General features: G+C 41.6%; 1 protein-coding gene and 1 long non-coding RNA gene across 4 annotated transcripts; both read left to right on the forward strand.

The window, feature by feature from the left end:
• Positions 1-8,537: 8,537 nt before the first annotated feature.
• Positions 8,538-23,100, forward strand: LOC114839816. The gene is made up of 5 exons (XR_003782193.2): positions 8,538-8,621; positions 8,736-8,773; positions 8,890-9,006; positions 22,432-22,597; positions 23,026-23,100. It is a non-coding gene; the product is annotated as an uncharacterized LOC114839816 (long non-coding RNA).
• On the forward strand, positions 9,582-13,139 carry LOC114839811 (adhesion G protein-coupled receptor E3-like). 3 transcript variants are annotated; one of them, XM_029122286.2, is made up of 5 exons: positions 9,582-9,932; positions 10,739-10,861; positions 12,088-12,269; positions 12,362-12,520; positions 12,815-13,139. In XM_029122286.2, the coding sequence occupies exons 1-5, from the start codon at positions 9,773-9,775 to the stop codon at positions 12,968-12,970; spliced, it is 780 nt and encodes a 259-aa protein (XP_028978119.1). In that variant the 5' UTR covers positions 9,582-9,772; the 3' UTR covers positions 12,971-13,139. The 3 variants fall into 3 exon arrangements, with proteins under 3 accessions (XP_028978119.1, XP_028978120.1, XP_028978121.1); XM_029122287.2 differs by having other exon boundaries at positions 12,818-13,139; XM_029122288.2 differs by having other exon boundaries at positions 12,088-12,251.
• Positions 23,101-25,127: the final 2,027 nt, after the last annotated feature.

The following is a 25,127-nucleotide window of genomic DNA, read 5'->3' on the forward strand; positions in this document are numbered from 1 at the left end:
TAAGCCCTTGAATTTGGTTGGATGACCTGTCTTTGTAGATTGCCAGTGGTCTGTACATTCCTCCATTTGCAGATTACCCTTCAGACAGTGGAATGATGTACTTGTCTCTGTAACTTCTCGCAGACTCATGGGATTCAACATGCCTGAAACAGGCATTTTGGTCTCTGCAGGATGTGTCCCCACAGCCACATGGTTAAGACCAAACCAGAGTCACCACACAGCCATATGGTTAAGACCAAACCAGCATAGGTTTCTAATTAACAGAAGGCTGCTCCCTCCCAGGTTACTCTCTAATGACTTTTGGAATAATGTGCAACTATCGAATTATTGCCATTTTATTTGATGGCACATGAAGGGGTGTAGTACATTTTCCATGTACAGAAATTGCATTTCTGTTGATTTTTTATTCAATATATGGTTTCAACATCTTTTTTTGTGATTTGGTAAATTGGGTTACCTTTATCAATGAACATGTTAAAAGTTGTCTTAAAAAAGACAACTTTCCATGGGGTGTATCTACCTCTTCACAAGAACGTAGATGGGTGCCTAAATGAGAATTACGTCTGTAGAAACAGAATTTGCTTCAACACATATGGAAAATACAACTCTGAATGTTATTACAGTATGTACAATAAATGTAGCTCTGTACAATTGTATTTATAGTGTGACTGTTAATTTATCAAGGATGTTCACTCTTTTTGGTCACCATGCACAATTCCATCAGGTTTCTCTCTCCGCCACTTATACCATCCTCTGTCGGATTTTCCTCTGTCCTCACTCTCACTATTAGACAACAGAACGTGTGTCGATGTCGCTTGTGGGGATAATGCAACATGCGTAAATGAAAGTGGCACCTTCAAGTGCAAGTGTTCCGTCGGTTTCACCTACAAAACCTCCAAGATGGACAAGTGTGAAGGTAAGAGAAATACAATGGTTCTTGGCTCTTCTGATGCAGAGTGTGTGGTCTACATTTTCTAAGGTTATTCAACTCATTCTCTGCAAAGGGTCAGGTCTTGCTTGTCTTCTTTCCTACCTGATAATTAACTGTACCCACCTGGTGTCCTCGGGTCTAAATCATGAGGGTCACAATTTAAAAATGCAGAACGTTTGTTGGTCCATAGTTAGAGTGCGATAAGTCGTTTCTCTGAACTCTTGCGCCCAAATGACATTATGACTCAGCTGTTATTTACCCCTTGGGCTGAAACAGGACACCACCTGTAATCAAAATGTATTTAATCAGAGGTTTTTACCACTGATCGGCTCAAAAATAGTACATAATGTCAAAGTGAAAAATTAAACTTACAAATTGTTGTAAACTGATCACAAATACGAAACAATAAATGGCATGGCATCTTCTTCCGCTTCATCCGGGCCGGGTCGCGGGGGCAGCAGTCTAAGCAAAGATGCCCAGACTTCCCTCTCCCCAGACACTTCCTCCAGCTCTTCCGGGGGGACACCGAGGCATTCCCAGGCCAGCCGGGAGACATAGTCCCTCCAGCGTGTCCTAGGTCTTCCCCGGGGTCTCCTCCCGGTGGGACGGGACCGGAACACCTTCCCAGGAAGGCGTTGCGGAGGCATCCGAAACAGATGCCCAAGCCACCTCAGCTGTGCCCTCTCGATGTGGAGGAGCAGCGGCTCTACTCTGAGCTCCTCCTGGGTGACCGAGCTTCTCACCCTGTCTCTAAGGGATCGCCCAGCCACCCTGCGGAGAAAGCTCATTTCGGCCGCCTGTATCCGGGATCTTGTCCTTTTGGTCATGACCCAAAGCTCATGACCATAGGTGATAGTAGGAACGTAGATTGACCGGTAAATGGAGAGCTTTGCCTTGCGGCTCAGCTCTTTCTTCACCACGACAGACCGATACATCAACCGCATTACTGCAGAAGCTGCACCGATCTGTCTGTCAATCTCCCGTTCCATCCTTTCCTCACTCGTGAACAAGACCCCTAGATACTTAAACTCCTCCACTTGAGGCAGGCACTCTCCACCAACCTGAAGTGGGCAAGCCACCCTTTTCCGACTGAGGACCATGGCCTCGGATTTGGAGGGACTGATTCTCCTCCCCACCACTTTACACTCGGCTGCAAACCGTCCCAGTGCATGCTGAAGGTCCTGGTTTGAAGGGGCCAACACGACAACATCATCCGCAAAGAGCAGAGACGAAATTGTGTGGTCCCCAAACCTGACACCCTCCGGCCCCTGGCTGCGCCTAGAAATTCTGTCCATAAAAATTACGAACAGAACCGGCGACAAAGGGCAGCCCTGCCGGAGTTCAACATGCACTGGGAACAAGTCTGACTTACTGCCTGCAATGCGGACCAAGCTCCTGCTTCGGTCGTACAGGGACCTGACAGCCCTTAGCAAAGGACCCCATATTCCCGAAGCACCCTCCACAGGATGCCGCGAGGGACACAGTCGAATGCCTTCTCCAAATCCACAAAAAACATGTGGACTAGTTGGGCAAACTCCCATGAACCCTCCAGCACCCCGTAGAGGGTATAGAGCTGGTCCAGTGTTCCACGGCCCGGACGAAAACCACACTGTTCCTCCTGAATCCGAGGTTCTACTATCGGCCGTATCCTCATCTCCAGTACCCTGGAGTAAATGATTGACTGCATTAGCATTCCCCATCTTTCCTATGTGCTGTTGTGCAACCAATGGCTCTTAGAAGTCACAGAATTTGTTCAATAGAAACTGAAAATGGAACAAATGTACAAAGAATGTCTATGTCCTGGAGATACCCGGTCAAACCTTTGGACCTCAACCCAATTGAGGGTATGTGGAAAGAGTTTAAAATTGCGGTTCATCAAATGACCCCATCCAACTTGGAGCTTCAGAACAATTTTGCAAAGACACACGGCAAATAAGGCTGTGGCTTGATGTATGTAAGTCGAAAGAAACGTATCCATCTAAATCCATTTTGATTTCATGTTGTAAACAAATTATATGCGTAAAACTTATACTTATGAGCCACTTTGGTTCTTCACTTTAACGCTTAACTGATTCACTAGTAATGATCATCACTAATTACAACCTGGAACATTCCACACTTAAAGTGGGATATCATTTCATAATGTTGTGTTACTGCTCACTTAATGTGTAATGTTTACAATTCTTTCTTAATTCCCTGTTTGTTCCATCTGATGTAGATATAAACGAGTGCCTATCGGGTGGCTGTCCCAGTGGAGACTGCTTCAACACCCTGGGAAGCTACTACTGTCAATGTAAACCTGGCATGAGATTTGATGCCAATGGATCATGTGTTGGTCAGTATAATCTTATTTAAATTCTGTCAGAGATCACCAATCTCATTTTGACGAGTGTACGGTTCAACCCCAAATCTGTCGGGACCAGTCAGTGCCTGGAAAAAAAGAATCATAAAAATAAATAAATTAAAAAAAAATAAATAATAATAATATAATAAAACCAACAAAAACAATAGGGTACCCGTACCTATGGTACTTGGTCCCCTAATAAAATATCACTAAAAGTGAACATTGCCATGTTTTTCTCCACATGCTAGCATGACATCCACGCTGAATGACTACACATACAGTGGGGAGAACAAGTATTTGATACACTGCCGATTTTGCAGGTTTTCCTACTTACAAAGCATGTAGAGGTCTGTAATTTTTATCATAGGTACACTTCAACTGGGAGAGACGGAATCTAAAACAAATCCAGAAAATCACGTTGTATGATTTTAAATAATTAATTTGCATTTTATTGCATGACATAAGTATTTGATCACCTACCAACCAGTAAGAATTGCGGCTCTCAAAGACCTGTTAGTTTTTCTTTTAGAAGCCCTCCTGTTCTCCACTCATTACCTGTATTAACTGCACCTGTTTAAACTCGTTACCTGTATAAAAGACACCTGTCCACACACTCAATCAAACTGACTCCAACTTCTCCGCAATGGCCAAGACCAGAGAGCTGTGTAAGGACATCAGGGATAAAATTGTAGACCTGCACAAGGCTGGGATGGGCTACAGGACAATAGGCAAGCAGCTTGGTGAGAAGCCAACAATTGTTGGTGCAATTATTAGAAAATGGAAGAAGTTCAAGATGACAGTCAATCTCCCTGGTCTGGGGCTCCATGCAAGATCTCACCTTGTGGGGCATAAGGAAGGTGAGGGATCAGCCCAGAACTACATGGCAGGACCAGGTCAATGACCTGAAGAGAGCTTGGACCACAGTCTCAAAGAAAACCATTAGTAACACACTACGCCGTCATGGATTAAAATCCTGCAGCGCACGCAAGGTCCCCCTGCTCAAGCCAGCGCATGTACAGGCCGTCTGAAGTTTGCCAGTGACCATCTGGATTATCCAGAGGAGGAATGGGAGAAGGTCATGTGGTCTGATGAGACAAAAATAGAGCTTTTTGGTCCATACTCCACTCGCTGTGTTTGGAGGAAGAAGAAGAATGAGTACAACCCCAAGAACACCATCCCAACCGTGAAGCATGTAGGTGGAAACATCATTCTTTGGGGATGCTTTTCTGCAAAGGGGACAGGACGACTGCACCGTATTGAGGGGAGGATGGATGGGGCCATGTATCGTGAGATCCTGACCAACAACCTCCTTCCCTCAGTAAGAGCATTGAAGATGGGTCGTGGCTGGATCTTCCAGCATGACAACGACGCGAAACCCACAGCCAGGGCAACTAAGGAGTGACTCCGTAAGAAGCATCTCAAGGTCCTGGAGTGACCTAGCCAGTCTCCAGACCTGAACCCAATAGAAAATCTTTGGAGGGAGCTGAAAGTCTGTATTGCCCAGCGACAGCCCCGAAACCTGAAGGATCTGGACAAGGTCTGTATGGAGGAGTGGGCCAAAATCCCTGCTGCAGTGTGTGCAAACCTGGTCAAGAACTACGGGAAACGTATGATCTCTGTAATTGCAAACAAAGGTTTCTGTACCAAATATTAAGTTCTGCTTTTCTGATGTATCAAATACTTATGTCATGCAATAAAATGATAATGAATTACTTAAAAATCATACAATGTGATTTTCTGGATTTTAGTTTTAGATTGTTTTAGATCACTCACAGTTGAAGAGTACCTATGATAAAAATGACATTCTTCTACATGCTTTGTAAGTGGGAAAACCGTCAAAATCGGCAGTGTATGAAATACTTGTTCTCCCCACTGTATCTGGCCCACAACAAATGAAAGAAATACTTGTTACAAAGGAATACTTCTTAATAAGAAATAGTTTTACCAACCTTTTTCTCCTTACTCAACATAGGGTGCTAAATTAGCCATCTTGTCCATCCTTTTTCTTCTAGCCCGTAAATCGTCCATCACCTTGATTTGTACCCCCAATAATTTATTATTGTGATAATGCGGGCTATATCATTGTGCATGTTGGTGTGTTTCTTTCTCCCCTGCTCCCTATTTCAAAGCCTGGTCAGCCCACTTTCCAAATCCATTCCATTTATGAATTAAACAGATCTCTCTTGAAATCCATGTCAAGTTATACATTGTACTTTTGTACTGGAGTCCTATAAGATAATTTGAAGCGGGAGATCTGATCTCAGACAGACCTTATTTCGCCTTATATATGGATGGTATAAAAACGAACTTACCTTTATCAGTAAGATAATGAGAAGGTGCTTGACCATTTCACTTGAATTTTGAACTTCGATTGGAATACAATACAACTGGGTTGGATGGACTTTTGACCAGGGTTGGGTAGATTACTTTTTAAATGTAATCTGTTACAGTTACAAGTTACTTTTTGGACCACATTGGACTTTCATATTAAGAGGCATTAGAAAACCAATAGGAATAGCCTATAACTTGTTGAACACCCTTTGCGAAATCAGTCAGTGTTAGAGTTTACATAGATGGCCAAAAACAGAATTAGCATTTTAACTTATTGGTTTAGTACAGCGCCTTTGGAAAAGGTTTCTAAACCATTGCTTTCTACTTCAATATGATTGGGCTACATCTCCACATTACATGCTAAAGGTCTGTTAGATATTCATTCGTTCCAATTAATCCAATAACCCTCGGTCTTCCAGAGATAAATTTGATTGATTGAATGTTTATCTGAACATAACCCAAAATCGAAGGATGTGTTATTTGTTTTATTCATGTTTCTAATTGCCTCAAAATATTGTTGACAAATAAATGGCAATTTCTCAAAAAGAGTATTGACATTGTTGTTTATAAAAATCAAGATATCCATAGCTTTTCGCGCGTACATAAATACAGTAGTCTGATGTTTTGCACCACAACCACAATCATGGTGCAGAAACCCCAAGCACGCGAACGCATGTTTGCAATCGTGAACACCTGCACACAAAAAAGTTTTACCTGCACGAAGGTAACATGATTATTAGGACCACCATCAATTGATTATGAAATCTCTAATTATAGAAATAAACTGTGATTATACACTTGCACTCTTAGTTTGAAATCAATGTTGTCAGCAGCCAATAATAACCAATGGATGCAATAGTCTGAGATGCAATGCAAGCAATTCACATGGCCTATCTGTATGAACAGAATGCTTCCCAACACACCCTTTCTCCTTAAATATCGTGATTAACTCCATATAATGTTTAATCCTGAAGGCAGCCCTTGTTACAGCTATCTAACAAATAGTTGCCTAATTTTCGTAAACCTTTCCTGTCTGAGTTTTTCAGTGCAATTCTTCTCTGCTGTGTTGTTCGGTGCATTTGACAAATAAACCTAGAAACTTTGAACTGTATAAAATATAACATTTGAACTAATATATAATAGGTAGGCCTATCGCCTAGATGCGTAGAGTATAACTAAAACCCCTTTGAATGAGTCATATCGATACACAGTGTTTTTACCAATTAAACTAGCGCTTCATCAGTCACTAAACTGCAAATGCGCGTTCACGTTTTCGCGCATGATGATCACACACAACTGAGGTGCGCAATTCTTTTGGTTCAAATAACGATGTTTTAAAAATATTTAATAAAAAAATCAAGCATGCAGCCTGTCATAATTATTTTTTAATTGAAGTAATCCAAAGGTAAGCATAATTTTTTTCAAAAGTATCTGTAATCTGATGACAATATTTTAGTTGGTAACGTGTTATGGTACACTGTGTTACAGTTTGTCTATTTTGAAGACTTCTGGCCTAAACTATGTTGTTCTCCATAAGACTAAGTTATGCACACTTAATTCTACATAGCAAAAATGTGCACAAAAACATCGTTGATATAAAGATGATAGTATATGTTTGTATAATTCAGAAAATCTGAATGTGAAGTAGGCTCCATTTTAAATTAGATTGTGAAAATAGTTACCTTTTCTGAGTTTCAGGTAGGACAGGGAATGTGTTTGGGTCATTCTCATACAAGTGTGTGCGGCGGCGCATTTACAAAGTATGCGCTGGTTAATTTTCATGTTGATATTGTGCATATTTCACTTCATTAAGCTTCGCGAATGTTTATGGACATCATTCATTCGAGGCATTGGAGATATACTGGGTGTAACGTTTTTATCATTTTGACACATTAAGGGACAAGTCTTTACGATTAGTCCCTAAGAAAATTGTGAAAACACAGGAAGTTTGCATATGCAAACACAGGAAGTCGAGCGACTGCCTCTGACAGCAAATGAACATAGTGTGAAGGTGTGAGAAACGCCATTGTCCTTGGCTCTCATGATGTAGAGCACGTTGTCTGAATATTCTAAGGCAGTATTTTCAAATCATCCCTACAAGGTCCGGGTCCTGCTTGTTTCCTGTTTTTGCCGGACCACGTAAGCGGAGCCGGCCAAGAAGACCGAATGTCTTTGGGTCATGAAAAATTTAGTTATCGTCGCCTTTGTTGATAGTTATTGTATAAATGTCATTTACCAATGAAATAAAAAAATATGTTGTTTTACCATGAAATAAAATAAAAACGTTCTTATGCCATGAAATGAAATAGCTTTGGCAGACTCGCCAGCAATTGCTCAACTCTTTTGACTATTCCAGTAAGTTAGTAGATACCGGTAAAGCTTATTACTGGCTAATACACTGTTAAAACGGCTAGTGGCAAACGCCATACATAGACGCTATTTGTGGTGGAGGTGAACTTAGTAAGAAACGTTAGTCAGTTTAACTGTATCAATGTCATTCACGATTGGCCAATTAACTATTAAAACAGCCAGTGGCAAAAGAGGATTTGTTCTGGATAGAGACAAGAGGCTATACTGACACACAGCAAATGTACAGCTCTGTGGTTAACCACACAGCTTTTTACGTAAGCGATCTGGGTTCCAATCTCAAGATGGCAACACTTTCTATTGCGGGTCGGCTGAACTAGGCTTGCCTGGTTTCTTGTTACAGTCAATTTGTCTCTTTTCACTGCTTATTTTTCTGTTTTCAATGTGTGTTTCTGTGTGTGCATTTGTGTGTGTGTATGTGTGTGTGTGTTTCTGCGTGTGCATGCATGTTTGCACATCTGTGCTTGCTTGCATGGATCCATGTAATTGTGTTGTTTCCTCACTACTCTCTTTCAGACATAAACGAGTGTGTGGAGGAGAATCTTTACTGTGGAAACGAAGGGCTTTGCCACAACCTGATTGGCAGCTACAGGTGTCAATGCTCACCTGGGTCGACCAACTATGGCCAAAACGGAACTAAATGTGTCGGTGAGGGACTGACACCATTCCACCAGTCCTGATAAATGTATTCCCTTCTCATGGACTTGTGTAGCTAACGTAGAAGAGTACCTGAGATAAACCCTTTTCATTTTCTTACTTCAGAGCTCAGTTGTGACCTGCAAGAAGCGCGGCCTGGAAAGGTAAAACCTTTGTTTTTACAGTACATTTAGAAAGGTGTGTATTTTGTTGTTTCAACTGTTGTATTACCCCACTGCTACACATGCCACCCCCCCCCCCCCCCCCCCCCCAATCCCAGACTCTTCCAGGCCTTGGCAATCTCATGTCTCTGGTGAGAGAAAACTGTTTGAGTTTGAGGAACTCTTCAACGTCTGGACCAAGTGGACCGCCATTGGGGGGAGATGTACTGTTGAAAGTAAGGTACCATTTCATTACCCTAACTCCAAGCCTCCAATAGTCATAGGACCAACCACATGTCCTGACTATGATAGATTTTCCATGTATTAATATTCTGAGGTGACTTCTGGTCAAGTACACTTAACAAAAATATAGTTTCTTTTCTCAGATCCTCAGAGAGTTCTTTGCCATGAGGTACCATATTGACCTTCCAGTGACCAGAATGAGGGAGTGTGAGAGCGATAACACCAAATTTAACACACCTGCTCCCCATTCACACCAGAGACCTTGTAACACTAACGAGTCAAATGACACCGGGGAGGGAAAATGGCTGATTGGGCCCAATTTGGACATTATTGTTGCCAGTGGTTTAGACATTAATGACTGTGTGTTGAATTATTTTGAGGGGACAGTCAGTCAGTCTGGTTATATACATATCCTTTCAGTCAGCCTGGTTATATACGTCTCCTTTCAGTCAGTCTGGTTATATACGTCTCCTTTCAGTCAGTCTGGTTATATACGTCTCCTTTCAGTCAGTCTGGTTATATACGTCTCCTTTCAGTCAGTCTGGTTATATACGTCTCCTTTCAGTCAGCCTGGTTATATACATCTCCTTTCAGTCAGCCTGGTTATCTACATCTCCTTTCAGTCAGTCTGGTTATATACGTCTCCTTTCAGTCAGTCTGGTTATAAACATCTCAAGTGCTGACAGGAAAACCCACACCTACTGACCAACATTCTCTTTAGTCTTCTGTTTACTTTGTTTCTCTTTTGTCCAGGAATTGATGAGTGCCACTGACCTTGTTCAGCTGAACCACCAGAATAACAGTGGTCCCCATGGTGGCAGTGATGTGACTAGTTTTTTGGAGACCGTTGAAAATTTCATTAGACTGATCGCTCCACAGCTGACAGAGAAGACGGCCAGGATAGAGACTAAATATACAGGTTACACACACACAATCTGAACACACCCTACACACAAGCTAAACACACTGAACAGACGCTAAACACACACTGAACACACGCTAAACACACCCACTAAACACACGCTAAACACACTGAACACATGCTAAACACACACACTGAACACACGCTAAACACACTGAACACACGCTTAACACACCCACTGAACACACGCTAAACACACTGAACACATGCTAAACACACACACTGAACACATGCTAAACACACACACTGAACACACGCTAAACACACTGAACACACGTTTAACACACCCACTGAACACACGCTAAACACATTGAATACACGCTAAACATACACACTAAACACACACTAAACACACACTCTAAACACAAACTAAACACATGCTAAACACACACACTGAAAACACTCTGAACACACTGAACTCACGCTAAACACACACACTGAACACACGCTAAACACACACACTGAACACACGCTAAACACACTGAACACACGCTAAACACACACACTGAACACACACTAAACACACACTGAACACACTAAACACACACACTGAACACACGCTAAACACACACACTGAACACACGCTAAACACACGCTAAACACACTGAACACACGCTAAACACACCCACTGAACACACTCTAAACACACACACTGAACACACTCTAAACACACACACTGGGCACTAATGATTCACAGACCATTTTGCAGGTCCCGCAAGGGACCACCCATGTATCACACAGATGGTGGAAATGCAGTTCAATTTCTGGTTAATGGGGTATCTGGTCCATGTTTTGGAACACAGAGGCCAATATACTGGTGAAAAGAAACAAGACTCCACCTAAAGGTCCAGTCAGCCTGACCAGTGGGAACGCTCAACTTGACACTTCCTGGGAGACTGTTGTTGGAGATCAAAATAATTACCCAGGTAGCCTCATCTAATAGCATCACTGCACACTACTCTAGTGGTTAATAAAGGCACACACTGAAGAGTTCACTGGCAATATTCAGAGTGGCAAATGTTTAACACCGGGAAATTGTAATAATTTGAACATATTGGAGGCTTATCTGACAGACATTTACAGGAAGCAAGCGCGTGCCCAGGTAAGGCTCAACCTGGGCACAGCACATGTCCCTTTGCCATATAGTGCCCTTTCCAGTTGACACGTGCCCACCCGTCTCCGTTACACACGTCAGGCACTCCAATGGATATGTGGTGTCCGGCATCACGCTCTCCGACACATCGCCATCGTCCGTCCATGTGAGACGACAAATCTGCCCATTTGTTTTCAGTTTCAGCATGCCTCTTGAAAGGTCTGCGCACGGTACTGACAGTTATGTGATTGGTTGTCTTAATGAGGAGGAAGGAGCTAACATCCAATCTCTTAAGGCATTCAATTGAAGTTAGGTTAAGTGGTGAGGTTTCAGTGGATAAGGGCTAGGTTTTAGGCTAGTAACAAGCACTTACCCTGGTCAAACATACTCAGAGCATTCGACCTATTTGAAAATGCAACATCCTCCATCTCCACTGAGTCAACCAATGAAAGGTTTTTTCTGTTTTCTGGTCAGATGTTTTCCCCCCAATTTTAACAAGGAAATCAAGCTGAGACCAAGGTATCATTCATACCTCAGCCCTGTATTCCAGAAAGTAGACAGAAGACAGAAAGAAAACACAATGAAACAAATAGACAAGAAGCACACACATTAAGAAAAGCAACGAAATGTAACAGTGAAGAACTATTTTATTAGACACTTGAACTGCTTTATAGGCACCAATGTTTCAAACATAACTTGACCATGCACGGCATTCCATAAATATGGAGCATAGCAGTTGAAACCGGTATTACCTAACTCAGAGTCTTGGTTTCTCTAGTACCTGCAAGTCTTGTGAGCGTATCTGATAACTCCTGTTTTTCCCAAATGTTATGTTGAGGGGAGAAGCCCTATTTAAAAACATCAACCAGAGTTTTTGCCCTTCTAGGAATCAGAATGTTCCAGCCAATCAATATTGTATGGAAGATGAGCTATACGAAAGTTGGCACGAGTAATAAAGCATAGAGCTGCATGATGGACTGGGATAGGGCTGGATCTAGTAAAATTCCCACATTCAAAAATGTTGTATAGCACGTTATCTAGTTTTTGTTTTGTTTGCAGGGTTTGCATTTGCCAGCCTGGTCAGCTTTAAGAATGTGCATATTCAGAACGGCAAATCATCTCAGACCCAGCAGCTCATATCCAATGCTGTCATAGTGTCTACTGGCAACCCCAACTCAACAAACCTGAACCAACCGATCAACCTCACCTTCCGTCACCTGGAGGTAGCACCATTTAAAATGGTCTCTGACTTTCAGCAGAACAGGTTTTGCATTGATGCATTTTCAGTGACATAAGGTAATAACAATGTTTTAATGTCCCATTAACCTCCTAGTTCGCTGACAAGGACCCCGACTGTGTTTATTGGTCAGAAGAGAATGGGACGTGGTCTAGGCAGGGCTGCAACTTGGTGATAACAAATGCCACCCACACTTTATGCTCCTGTAACCATCTCAGCTCTTTCTCTTTGCTAAAAGGACTACAAAAGGAAAAGGTGATGAGAACAGTAAGGCTCTGCTAAATGGGGGGGGGGGGGGGGATTTATAAAAGTCCAGGTTGGAGCATTATCAATTTCCTGCTCATTCCCTCCTGATTGTGGAAACTTTCAACAGGGTTCTCTGAAATCCTATTTGAAGTTTTTTTGGTAATAAATTGAAAGTTCCCAGAATTGTAAAAAAATTGTCAGAGACTGATTTTTGCTTCCCCAGGAAACGTCACTGGTTACACAGTTTGATGCTTTTAGGGTGCCAGCCAGGTGTTTTGTCTAATGCATGTCATTTCTTGACAGCAGGGAGGGCAGCTTTCGAGAGTAATGTGGGCGGGCAATCTCGTGGCACTGGCCTGTGTGGTCCTATCCCTGACCTTTACCCTGCTGTGTCGTTTTGCCAGCAGAAGACGCCATCGAGGAAGCTACAATCTTGATGTGAAATTCTTTAGAATATGAAACATTGGTTTGAACAATGGGTGGTAATGTAATGCTTTATTTTGGATCCATTTGTAACATTGTAACATCCAAAGCCAGCACTTGTTTTGGTTGTATAACGATAAACCATTGTTATGGAAATTTTGAACTAAGGTGCATTTGAGAAATGTCTGTCTTTCTATTGGCTGGTATGTAATTCTGTACTTTGATTGTGACACACGTCTGTATAATATCAGAGGATTATTAGGTATTTCTGCCTAGAAGAAGGATGTATTCTTTGTCGTCCTATACATGTATGAATGAGTTACTAGTTAAAGATACCGAGAGGGGTCTGGTGTTTGAATAGGAGACATCCTTGACCGGCACGGGTGGATTAGAGGGGTACTCGTACATCTGTATAAGCCTTTAGTGTCTCTGTTGACTATCCAGACATTGTGTCTCCTCAGGAGTTGAGAAGGATAAGGTGGGGGGACAGCCCGCCCTTTGGGTAAACAGATGGCAGCATCTTAACACACCCCTTTTCTATGTAATAAATACGGATTGTTCATGTATGGAGTTAGAGACTCCTCAGACGATTATGTGTGTGTAAGCTGTTGACGCGTCTCTCATATGTGCATAATAGTTAATAAAACTGTTCGAATGTACAAAGAGAACTTTGTCTCTGTGTTCCGTACTCCGAGTGTCGATACATTGGAATTTCCATCACACCATAGAAATACAGATATAAGAAGTCTTATAATTGAATGTAAAAAACATCTACTGTGTAGAAGAACTTTAAAAGCAGGTCTTGTCTCTATGGCAAAATACATATCAATTTAGCGGTCAGTCAAATTTTTTTAAATATGAAATCCACGACTCCACGGTGTATTTGATCAGTATGGAAACGCTGAGATTAAGTTTATGCTGTTTTTAAACAATGTAAAAATCCGTAACAGTAATTTGACAAAACTAATTTGCCACCCACACGTTTATATTAATTGTAGCAGAACCACGCAGAGTAGGAACTTAACTTTCTACCCCAGATGAAAGCTTCTGCCGAAAAGAATAACATGTGGCACACCTTTGTACGTGAATGACAGCAGAAAACATTCAATCCCTGACGCTCCGATCACAATGTCAGATTGAACCCGTTTGGGGAACTCATTGGGGATTGATGTTACCAATATTACACTGATGTTATTGTTGGTAGTATTGTAGACATGGTTTAGTGATGGCACTAACGTACCCCAGGGTAGCAGAACCCAATAACAAGACATAGTATGTACATTGCTGTACATAAGTTCTAAAATAAATGGTTAAACCAAATACGTGGTGTTTTCTGTATTAACATATAAATGTACGACATTCTACAATAAAGGAAGACCAATGTCAAAATGGTGCCAGATGGAACAAAAACCTTCAAGCTTCAAAGTTTAAAAGTCTATGCCAAATTCGTCTTGCATTTATTTTGTAAAATTGGATTATAATATGTAAATAAAAGCACATTTCTTTCAGCAATAAATCACTAAACCTTACTGGAAGGAAAATGCAATTCAGGAAAATGTCCCCATGACATTTCTTGTTCTGACCTTTAGTTTCATCACAAGTTAATACAAGCATTTTCCAGACATTGTGTGTTGTGGTTGACAGAACTCGAGGTCAAGATCCCAGACTGCATACCCTCCTGCTAGCAGCCGCAAGCCTGCGGTTTATTGTTTTGGTGCTTGCTCTCAGCTTTCGCAGACGCAGCTGCCGCAGTCTAATCTGCAGGTCTTTGGGAGGCTTGATCCCCTTGGCCAGCATCTCCTTCAGCCTCTGTCTGGGGGTCTTGGTGAGGCGGAAGTCACACACGGTGGGGTAGTGGTCATACATAACCTGGCACCGGCGCATGGACGGGTTGTAGCCCTCGGCGCTTGCGGTGACTTCATACTCTCCGGGGTTTAGCAGGCGCCAGTAGTCCCCATCAGCGACTGCGGTAGAGGGAGGTGTCTCTGTCCCTCCCTTTCTTTGCTCCGTGACGTAGTGAGAGCAAACGGAATTCAAAAAAGGGAGAACCCCTCAAATATATAATGTGGAAAATTGTAAAATAGAGACAATGATTTTCCTTATCAAACCATTAGAACCCATGCACTACTACAGATTAAAAGGCTCACCTAAACAAACACTTCATTATGTTCCTATCCACTGCTTATGATGAACTGTATTTTCTCATTGAGCTCATGTCACACAATGACACTCTTAAATACAATGTGACATTTCCGAAACAGATGCCCAAGCCACCTCAGCTGTCCCCTCTCGATGTGGAGGAGCAGCGGCTCTACTCTGAGCTCCTCCCGGGTGACTGCTTTTTGGTCTAAACTCCAATTGCCGTGTTTGGAGGAAGAAGAAGAATGAGTACAACCCCAAGAACACCATCCCAACCGTGATGCATGGAGGTGGAAACATCATTCTTTAGAGATGCTTTTCTGCAAATGGGACAGGACGACTGCACCGTATTGAGGGGAGGATGGATGGGGCCATGTATCGTGAGATCCTGACCAACAACCTCCTTCCCTCAGTAAGAGCATTGAAGATGGATCGTGGCTGGGTTTTCCAGCATGACAATGACGCGAAACACACAGCCAGGGCAACTAAGGAGTGACTCCGTAAGAAGCATCTCAAGGTCCTGGAGTGGCCTAGCCAGTCTCCAGACCTGAACCCAATAGAAAATCTTTGGAGGGAGCTGAAAGTCTGTACTGCCCTGCGACAGCCCCGAAACCTGAAGGATCTGGAGGTCTGTATGGAGGAGTGGGCCAAAATCCCTGCTGCAGTGTGTGCAAACCTGGTCAAGAACTACGGGAAACGTATGATCTCTGTAATTGCAAACAAAGGTTTCTGTACCAAATATTAAGTTCTGCTTTTCTGATGTATCAAATACTTATGTCATGCAATAAAATGATAATGAATTACTTAAAAATCATACAATGTGATTTTCTGGATTTTAGTTTTAGATTGTTTTAGATCACTCACAGTTGAAGTGTACCTATGATAAAAATGACAGACTTCTACATGCTTGGTAAGTGGGAAAACCGGCAAAATCGGCAGTGTATGAAATAGTTGTTCTCCCCACTGTATCTGGCCCACAATGTAGAGTATAACTAAAACCCCTTTAAATGAGTCATATCGATACACAGTGTTTTTACCAATTAAACTAGCGCTTCATCAGTCACTATACTGCAAATGCGCGTTCACGTTTTCGCGCATGATGATCACACACACACAACTGAGGTGCGCAATTCTTTTGGTTCAAATAACGATGTTTTAAAAATATTTAATAAAAAAATCAAGCATGCAGCCTGTCATAATTATCTTTTAATTGAAGTAATCCAAAGGTAAGCATAATTTTTTTCAAAAGTATCTGTAATCAATATTTTAGTTGGTAATGTAACGAGTACAGTTACAGTTTTGTAATCAGTTACTCCCCAACTCTGCTTTTGACAACTCTGCTTTTCGTTATAATATCCAGAACAGGCTAGATAGAACAGCCTACTGCACATATTAACAGTTAGTGGCCAGTTTAACAAAAGTCCAATCCATCCCAGCAATGAGATAGCTTGTTCCATTTGTTCTTTGAATTGGGTTACAAAACACTGGCTATCTTAGATTGCTCTGATTTAAAAAAATCTAAATGGGGTGGCTTTGTCATTCTATTTTGCCGCAGTGCATGACCTCATGAACAAGACAAAGACAGCAGCTGATATCTGAAACTTTGCACTAATTTGCTGGATACGTTAGGCATTATTAAGAGACTAATAGTTTTTTCATCAAGTTCTGTAATAAACTGCAATTTCTATTTTATGGGAATGTCCACTATGTATGGGTGATTGTATTATTTCACTCATTTAGCAAAGAGTCTGAACCAGAAAGTCAGAGAGATGAGATGGAGAGTAGGGTGAATGAGAAGTGAGTGATAAAAATGATACTAGCCCTCTGGACCTGTTTAGTTTTAAACGTGTTATGGTACACTGTGTTACAGTTTGTCTATTTTGAAGACTTCTGGCCTAAACTATGTTGTTCTCCATAAGACTAAGTTATGCACACTTAATTCTAAATAGCAAAAATGTGCACAAAAACATCGTTGATATAAAGATAACAGTATATGTTTGTATAATTCAGAAAATCTGAATGTGAAGTAGGCTCCATTTTAAATTAGATTGTGAAAATAGTTACCTTTTCTGAGTTTCAGGTAGGACAGGGAATGTGTTTGGGTCATTCTCATACAAGTGTGTGCGGCGGCGCATTTACAAAGTATGCGCTGGTTAATTTTCATGTTGATATTGTGCATATTTCACTTCATTAAGCTTCGCGAATGTTTATGGACATCATTCATTCGAGGCATTGGAGATATACTGGGTGTAAAGTTTTTAGCATTTTGACACATTAAGGGACAAGTCTTTACGATTAGTCCCTAAGAAAATTGTGAAAACACAGGAAGTTTGCATATGCAAACACAGGAAGTCGAGCGACTGCCTCTGACAGCAAATGAACATAGTGTGAAGGTGTGAGAAACGCCATTGTCCTTGGCTCTCATGATGTAGAGCACGTTGTCTGAATATTCTAAGGCAGTATTTTCAAATCATCCCTACAAGGTCTGGGTCCTGCTTGTTTCCTGTTTTTGCCGGACCACGTAAGCGGAGCCGGCCAAGAAGACCGAATGTCTTTGGGTCATGAAAAATTTAGTTATCGTCGCCTTTGTTGATAGTTATTGTATAAATGTCATTTACCAATGAAATAAAAAAATATGTTGTTTTACCATGAAATAAAATAAAAACGTTCTTATGCCATGAAATGAAATAGCTTTGGCAGACTCGCCAGCAATTGCTCAACTCTTTTGACTATTCCAGTAAGTTAGTAGATACCGGTACAGCTTATTACTGGCTAATACACTGTTAAAACGGCTAGTGGCAAACGCCATACATAGACGCTATTTGTGGTGGAGGTAAACTTAGTAAGAAACGTTAGTCAGTTTAACTGTATCAATGTCATTCACGAATGGCCAATTAACTATTAAAACAGCCAGTGGCAAAAGCGGATTTGTTCTGGATAGAGACAAGAGGCTATACTGACACACAGCAAATGTACAGCTCTGTGGTTAACCACACAGCTTTTTACGTAAGCGATCTGAGTTCCAATCTCAAGATGGCAACACTTTCTATTGCGGGCCGGCTGAACTAGGCTTGCCTGGTTTCTTGTTACACTCAATTTGTCTCTTTTCACTGCTTATTTTTCTGTTTTCAATCCCTCTCACCGTTTACCTGAACTCTGCTGACTCATAACATTCTGTTAGCGCTGGTATTTACCTCCTGTTCTGTGTTTTGTCCAATACAGATGTTGACGAGTGTACGGCTCATCCTCAAATCTGTGGGGAACATTCAACTTGCCTCAACATCAATGGCAGCTACTCCTGTCACTGTCTTCCTGGGTTCAAAATTAACAGGATTGGACTGTGTGTTGGTAATTACTGTGTAATGAGTGAGTGTGTGTGCATTTGTGTGTGTGTATGTGTGTGTGTGTGTGTGTGTTTCTGTGTGTGCATGCATGTTTGCACATCCGTGCTTGCTTGCATGGATCCATGTAAATGTGTTGTTTCCTCACTACTCTCTTTCAGACATAAACGAATGTGTGGAGGAGAAACATTACTGTGGAAACGAAGGGCTTTGCCACAACCTGATTGGCAGCTACTTTTGTCTATTGATATTTCTTTCTCCTCCACATCACTTCTTACTGTCATTGCCTGCTATAAGCCTCCTTCTGCTGCTAATGAGGCCTTAAATTCTCTAGCTGATGTATTAGTCGAATTACAGGATCGGGAAATTATGCTTATGGGAGATTTGAACTGGGACTGGCACTCGGCTAATTCTGATTGCCTGAAAAATTTCTGTAATGAGCTAAATCTTACTCAGCTTGTTTTCTCCCCTACCCGTCCTAATATAAAATGTCCAGATAAGTCAACCCTAATAGATATAATACTCATTAACACCCCACAGAAATATAAAGGAATAGGGGTATTCTCTAATGACATTAGTGACCATTGCACCGTAGCATGTGTTAGGGACACCAAGCTCCCTAAATACCAGCCTCGCATTCTCATTAAAAGACATTTTAAAAGGTTTGTAGATCAAGCATTTTTACATGAAATAAACATCTGTGATTCTTCTAGAATTAATCTTATACCAGATATCAATGTGGCATGGAACTATTTTTGCTCACTTTTTCTTTCGATTACTGATAAACACGCACCCTTCAAATGCTATAGAATTAAAGGGCGTGATAATCCCTGGTTCTCCAATTAACTGTCTTCTCTGATCCATTAGAGAAATACAGTCTGGGTCTTAGCAAAGACCACAAACCTCCAATCTGACTGGACTAACTTTAGGTATTTTAGGAACAAGTGCACTTACCTTGTAAGAAAGTGCAAGTCTGACTATTATCTCAAATCAATGACCACGAACCTAAATAATCCATCTAAATTTTGGAAGACAATAAAATCCCTTGAACTACCTCCCAGTGACTCTGCTCTCCCCAAGCATATAGTTAAAGATACCCAACAGATCTCTAACAAGAATGATATTGTTAATGCTTTCAATGATCATTTTATTAAGGCAGGGGATGTATTTGAACAATCATATCCTGAAGAGATCTTACACCGCTATGTCTCCTCACCCCTCCAACACAATTCACCTGCTTCTCTGGTCAGTGAAGGTTTTGATTTTGAATCCATTCCCTCATCTGCAGTCCTTAAGGCTCTTAAGGAAATTGACACTAGGAAATCAGCTGGCCCTGATGGCCTAGATCCTGCTTTATTGAAACTATCTGCACATATCATAGTGGAACCTATTACATACATTTTTAACTTGTCCCTGTCTTCAAATGACTTACCAGATGTTTGGAAATCAGCCCACGTGCTGCCCCTGCTGAAAGGGGGGGACCCCTCCATTCTCGATAATTACCGGCCAATCTCTAAATTGTCTGTACTTGCAAAGGTCCTAGAGTCTTTAGTAAATACCCAAATTAAAGGCTTCCTACAAAATCATAACATACTTTGCCCAGAACAGTCAGGCTTTAGAGCCAAGCATAGTACCATTACAGCAGCTACTAAGGTGCTTGATGACATCATCTGTGACCTCGATCATAAGATGAGCTGTGCTGCCCTGTTTATTGACTTGTCAAAATCCTTTGACACAGTTGATCACTGTATCCTGCTCAAGAGGCTCCGGGACATTGGCTTGGTTCAGAAACTATCTCGCCAACAGAACACAAACTGTAGTTGTCGATGGGCATAGTTCTGCCTCACTGGGGGTCCGGCAAGGTGTCCCTCAAGGGTCTATTCTTGGTCCGGTCCTGTTTACCATTTACATAAACACTATCGCCTCTGTAGCAGATAATAGCAAAATACACCTCTATGCAGACGACACAGTACTATATTGTTCTGCACCCACCCTAGCTCTAGCTTATCAATCACTACAGCAGTCTTTTAATTTATTACAGGCTGCCTTCATTGAACTTGACTGGTATTAAATGCTGGTAAAACAAAGGTGATGCAGTTCACAAAGTCTCGCATAGTACCCGTATCAACTGCCCTAGTCATTTCCACACTGGATGGGAAGTGTGTTGGAAATGTTTCATCTTATAAATATCTTGGTCTGTGGATTGATGAAAAGCTAACCTTCAAAGTTCATATTGATAAATTAGTGAGAAAGCTGAGAGTAAAGCTCTGCTTTTATTTTAGAAATAAATCCTGTTTTACTTTTCAAGCTAGGAAGAAATTGATCAGTGCCACTTTCTTACCAGTCTTGGACTATGGGGATGTTATTTATATGCATGCTCCCTCTACCATGCTGCATGCACTTGACACAGTCTACCATGGTGCATTACGGTTTATTACTAATGCCAAGACACGCACTCATCATTGTCATCTTTATGATCTGCGTAGATGGTTCCATTGGCACATTTTTATTTATAAAGCTATCAATGGTATTTTACCCAGCTATCTTATTAGCTTGTTAACCAGGAAACATTCCATTTACAATCTTCGCTCCAATAACATTCTGACTCTGAATATCCCACATGTAACAACTGAATTTGGTAAGACTGCTTTTAGTTATGTTGCTCCTTGGTGTTAGAATTGGCTCAAAAAAGTTTTGAAGCTTTCTGTTTATATCCCACTTGAACATTTTAAACAATTACTTAAGCAATCCAAATCTGAAGAATGTGCATGTTTTAAATAACCTCTTTATGTTATTTTTAATAATTTCATATGTTTTGTAAATCAATTTTGTTGTTGTGAATGTTTCTGTGATTCTGTGTAATTTGTGTAACTGTTGCCCCAGGGCTCCCTTGTAAAAGAGATTTGATTATCTTAATGGGACATCCCCTGGTAAAATAAAGGATAAATAAATAAAAAAAATACTGGTGTCAATGCTCACCTGGGTCGACCAACTATGGCCACAACAGAACTAAATGTGTCGGTGAGGGACGGACACCATTCCACCAGTCCTGATAAACGTATTCCCTTCTCATTGACTTGTGTAGGTAACGTTGAAGAGTACCTGAGATAAACCCTTTTCCTTTTTTTACTTCAGAGCTCAGTTGTGACCCGCAAGAAGCGCGGCCTGGAAAGGTAAAACCTTTGTTTTTACAGTACATTTAGAAAGGTGTGTATTTTGTTGTTTCAACTGTTGTATTTCCCCACTGCTACACATGCCCCCCCCCCCCCCCCAATCCCAGACTCTTCCAGGCTTTGGCAGTCTCATGTCTCTGGTAGAAAAAAGTGTTTGAGGTTGAGGAACTCTTTAACATCTGGACCATGTGGACCGCCATTGGGGGGAGATGTACTGTTGAAAGTAAGGTACCATTTCTTTACCCTAACTCCAAGCCTCCAATAGTCATAGGACCAACCACATGTCCTGACTATGATAGATTTTCCATGTATTAATATTCTGAGGTGACTTCTGGTCAAGTACACTTAACAAAAATATAAATACAACATGAAGCAATTTTAACAATTCTACTGAGTTTCTTTTCTCAGATCCTCAGAGAGTTCTTTGCCATGAGGTGCCATATTGACCTTCCAGTGACCAGAATGAGGGAGCGTGAGAGCCATAACACCAAATTTAACACACCTGCTCCCCATTCACACCAGAGACCTTGTAACACTAACGAGTCACATGACACCGGGGAGGGAAAATGGCTGATTGGGCCCAATTTGGACATTATTGTTGCCAGTGGTTTAGACATTAATGGCTGTGTGTTGAATTATTTTGAGGGGACAGTCAGTCAGTCTGGTTATATACATCTCCTTTCAGTCAGTCTGGTTATATACATCTCCTTTCAGTCAGTCTGGTTATATACGTCTCCTTTCAGTCAGTCTGGTTATATACATCTCAAGTGCTGGCAGGAAAACCCACACCTACTGACCAACATTCTCTTTAGTCATCTGTTTAATTTGTTTCTCTTTTGTCCAGGAATTGATTAATGCCACTGACCTTGTTCAGCGGAGCCACCAGAATAACAGTGGTCCCCATGGTAGCAGTGATGTGACTAGTTTTTTGGAGACCGTTGAAAATGTCATTAGACTGATCGCTCCACAGCTGACAGAGAAGACGGCCAGGATAGAGACTAACTATACAGGTTACACACACACAATCTGAACACACACTAAACACACGCTAAACACACTGAACACACGCTAAACACACCTACTGAACACACGCTAAACACACACGCTAAACACACTGAACACACACTCTGAATACACACTAAACACACACTCTGAACACACGCTAAACACACTAAACACACACACTGAACACACGCTAAATACATTGAATACACGCTAAACACACACACTGAACACACACTAAACACACACTCTGAACACATGCTAAACACACACACTGAACACACTCTGAACACACGCTAAGCACACACACTGAGCACTAATGATTCACAGACCATTTTGCAGGTCCCGCAAGGGACCACCCATGTATCACATAGATGGTGGAAATGCAGTTCATTTTCTGGTTAATGGGGTATCTGGTCCATGTTTTGCATCACAGAGGCCAATATACTGGTGAACAGAAACAAGACTCCACCTAAAGGTCCAGTCAGCCTGACCAGTGAGAACGCTCAACTTGACACTACCTGGGAGACTGTTGTTGGAGATCAAAATAATTACCCAGGGAGCCTCATCTAATAGCATCACTGCACACTACTCTAGTGGTTAATAAAGGCACACACTGAAGAGTTCACTGGCAATATTCAGAGTGGCAAATGTTTAACACCGGGAAATTGTAATAATTTGAACATATTGGAGGCTTATCTGACAGACATTTACAGGAAGCAAGCGCGTGCCCAGGTAAGGCTCAACCTGGGCACAGCACATGTCCCTTTGCCATATAGTGCCCTTTCCAGTTGACACGTGCCCACCCGTCTCCGTTACACACGTCAGGCACTCCGATGGATATGTGGTGTCCGGCATCACGCTCTCCGACACATCGCCATCGTCCGTCCATGTGAGACGACAAATCTGCCCATTTGTTTTCAGTTTCAGCATGCCTCTTGAAAGGTCTGTGCACGGTACTGACAGTTATGTGATTGGTTGTCTTAATGAGGAGGAAGGAGCTAACATCCAATCTCTTAAGGCATTCAATTGAAGTTAGGTTAAGTGGTGAGGTTTCAGTGGATAAGGGCTAGGTCTTAGGCTAGTAACAAGCACTTACCCTGGTCAAACATACTCAGAGCATTCGACCTATTTGAAAATGCAACATCCTACATCTCTACTGAGTCAACCAATGAAAGGTTTTTTCTGTTTTCTGGTCAGATGTTTTCCCCCCAATTTTAACAAGGAAATCAAGCTGAGACCAAGGTCTCGTTCATACCTGAGCCCTGTATTCCAGAAAGTAGACAGAAGACAGAAAGAAAACACAATGAAACAAATAGACAAGAAGCACACACATTAAGAAAAGCAAAGAAATGTCACAGTGAAGAACTATTTTATCAGACACTTGAACTGCTTTATAGACACCAATGTTTCAAACATAACTTGACCATGCACGGTATTCCATAAATATGGAGCATAGCAGTTGAAACCGGTATTACCTAACTCAGAGTCTTGGTTTCTCTAGTACCTGCAAGTCTTGTGAGCGTATCTGATAACTGCTGTTTTTCCCAATTGTTATGTTGAGGGGAGAAGCCCTATTTAAAAACATCAACCAGTGTTTTGGCCCTTCTAGGAGTCAGAATGTTCTAGCCAATCAAAATTGTATGGAAGATGAGCTATACGAAAGTTGGCACGAGTAATAAAGCATAGAGCTGCATGATGGACTGGGATAGGGCTGGATCTACCTCCAATATGTTTAAATAGGTAAAATTCCCACATTTAAAAACTTTGTATAGCACGTTATCTAGTTTTTGTTTTGTTTGCAGGGTTTGCATTTGCCAGCCTGGTCAGCTTTAAGAATGTGCATATTCAGAACGGCAAATCATCTCAGACCCAGCAGCTCATATCCAATGCTGTCATAGTGTCTACTGGCAACCCCAACTCAACAAACCTGAACCAACCGGTCAACCTCACCTTCCGTCACCTGGAGGTAGCACCATTTAAAATGGTCTCTGACTTTCAGCAAAACAGGTTTTGCATTGATGCATTTTCAGTGACATAAGAAGGTAATAACAATGTTTTAATGTCCCATTAACCTCCTAGTTCGCTGACAAGGACCCCGACTGTGTTTATTGGTCAGAAGAGAATGGGGCGTGGTCTAGGCAGGGCTGCAACTTGGTGATAACAAATGCCACCCACACTTTATGCTCCTGTAACCATCTCAGCACTTCCTCTTTGCTAAAAGGACTACAACAGGAAGAGGTGATGAGAGGGGGGGGGGGGGTCTGTGTAAAATATCTGTTTAACAGGTAGGATGGCACGATTCTAGGAACTACTGTATTTATACATGCTCATGGATTTATAAAAGTCCAGGTTGGAGCATTATCAATTTCCTGCTCATTCCCTCCTGATTGTGGAAACTTTCAACAGGGTTCTCTGAAATCCTATTTGAAGTTTTTTTTGGTAATAAATTGAAAGTTCCCAGAATTGTAAAAAAATGGTCAGAGACCGATTTTTGCTTCCACAGGAAACGTCACTGGTTACACAGTTTGATGCTTT

Source organism: Esox lucius, chromosome 4 (assembly GCF_011004845.1).
Source record: "Esox lucius isolate fEsoLuc1 chromosome 4, fEsoLuc1.pri, whole genome shotgun sequence".
Lineage (NCBI taxonomy): Eukaryota > Metazoa > Chordata > Actinopteri > Esociformes > Esocidae > Esox > Esox lucius.

Coding starts and splice junctions, on each gene's coding strand:
- LOC114839811 (XM_029122286.2), top strand. CDS start 9,773: ATGAGTGCCACTGACCTTGTTCAGCTGAACCACCAGAATAACAGTGGT. Junction 12,270..12,361: donor AGGTAGCACCATTTAAAATG/GTCTCTGACTTT, acceptor TTAACCTCCTAG/TTCGCTGACAAGGACCCCGA. Junction 12,521..12,814: donor AAGGACTACAAAAGGAAAAG/GTGATGAGAACA, acceptor ATTTCTTGACAG/CAGGGAGGGCAGCTTTCGAG.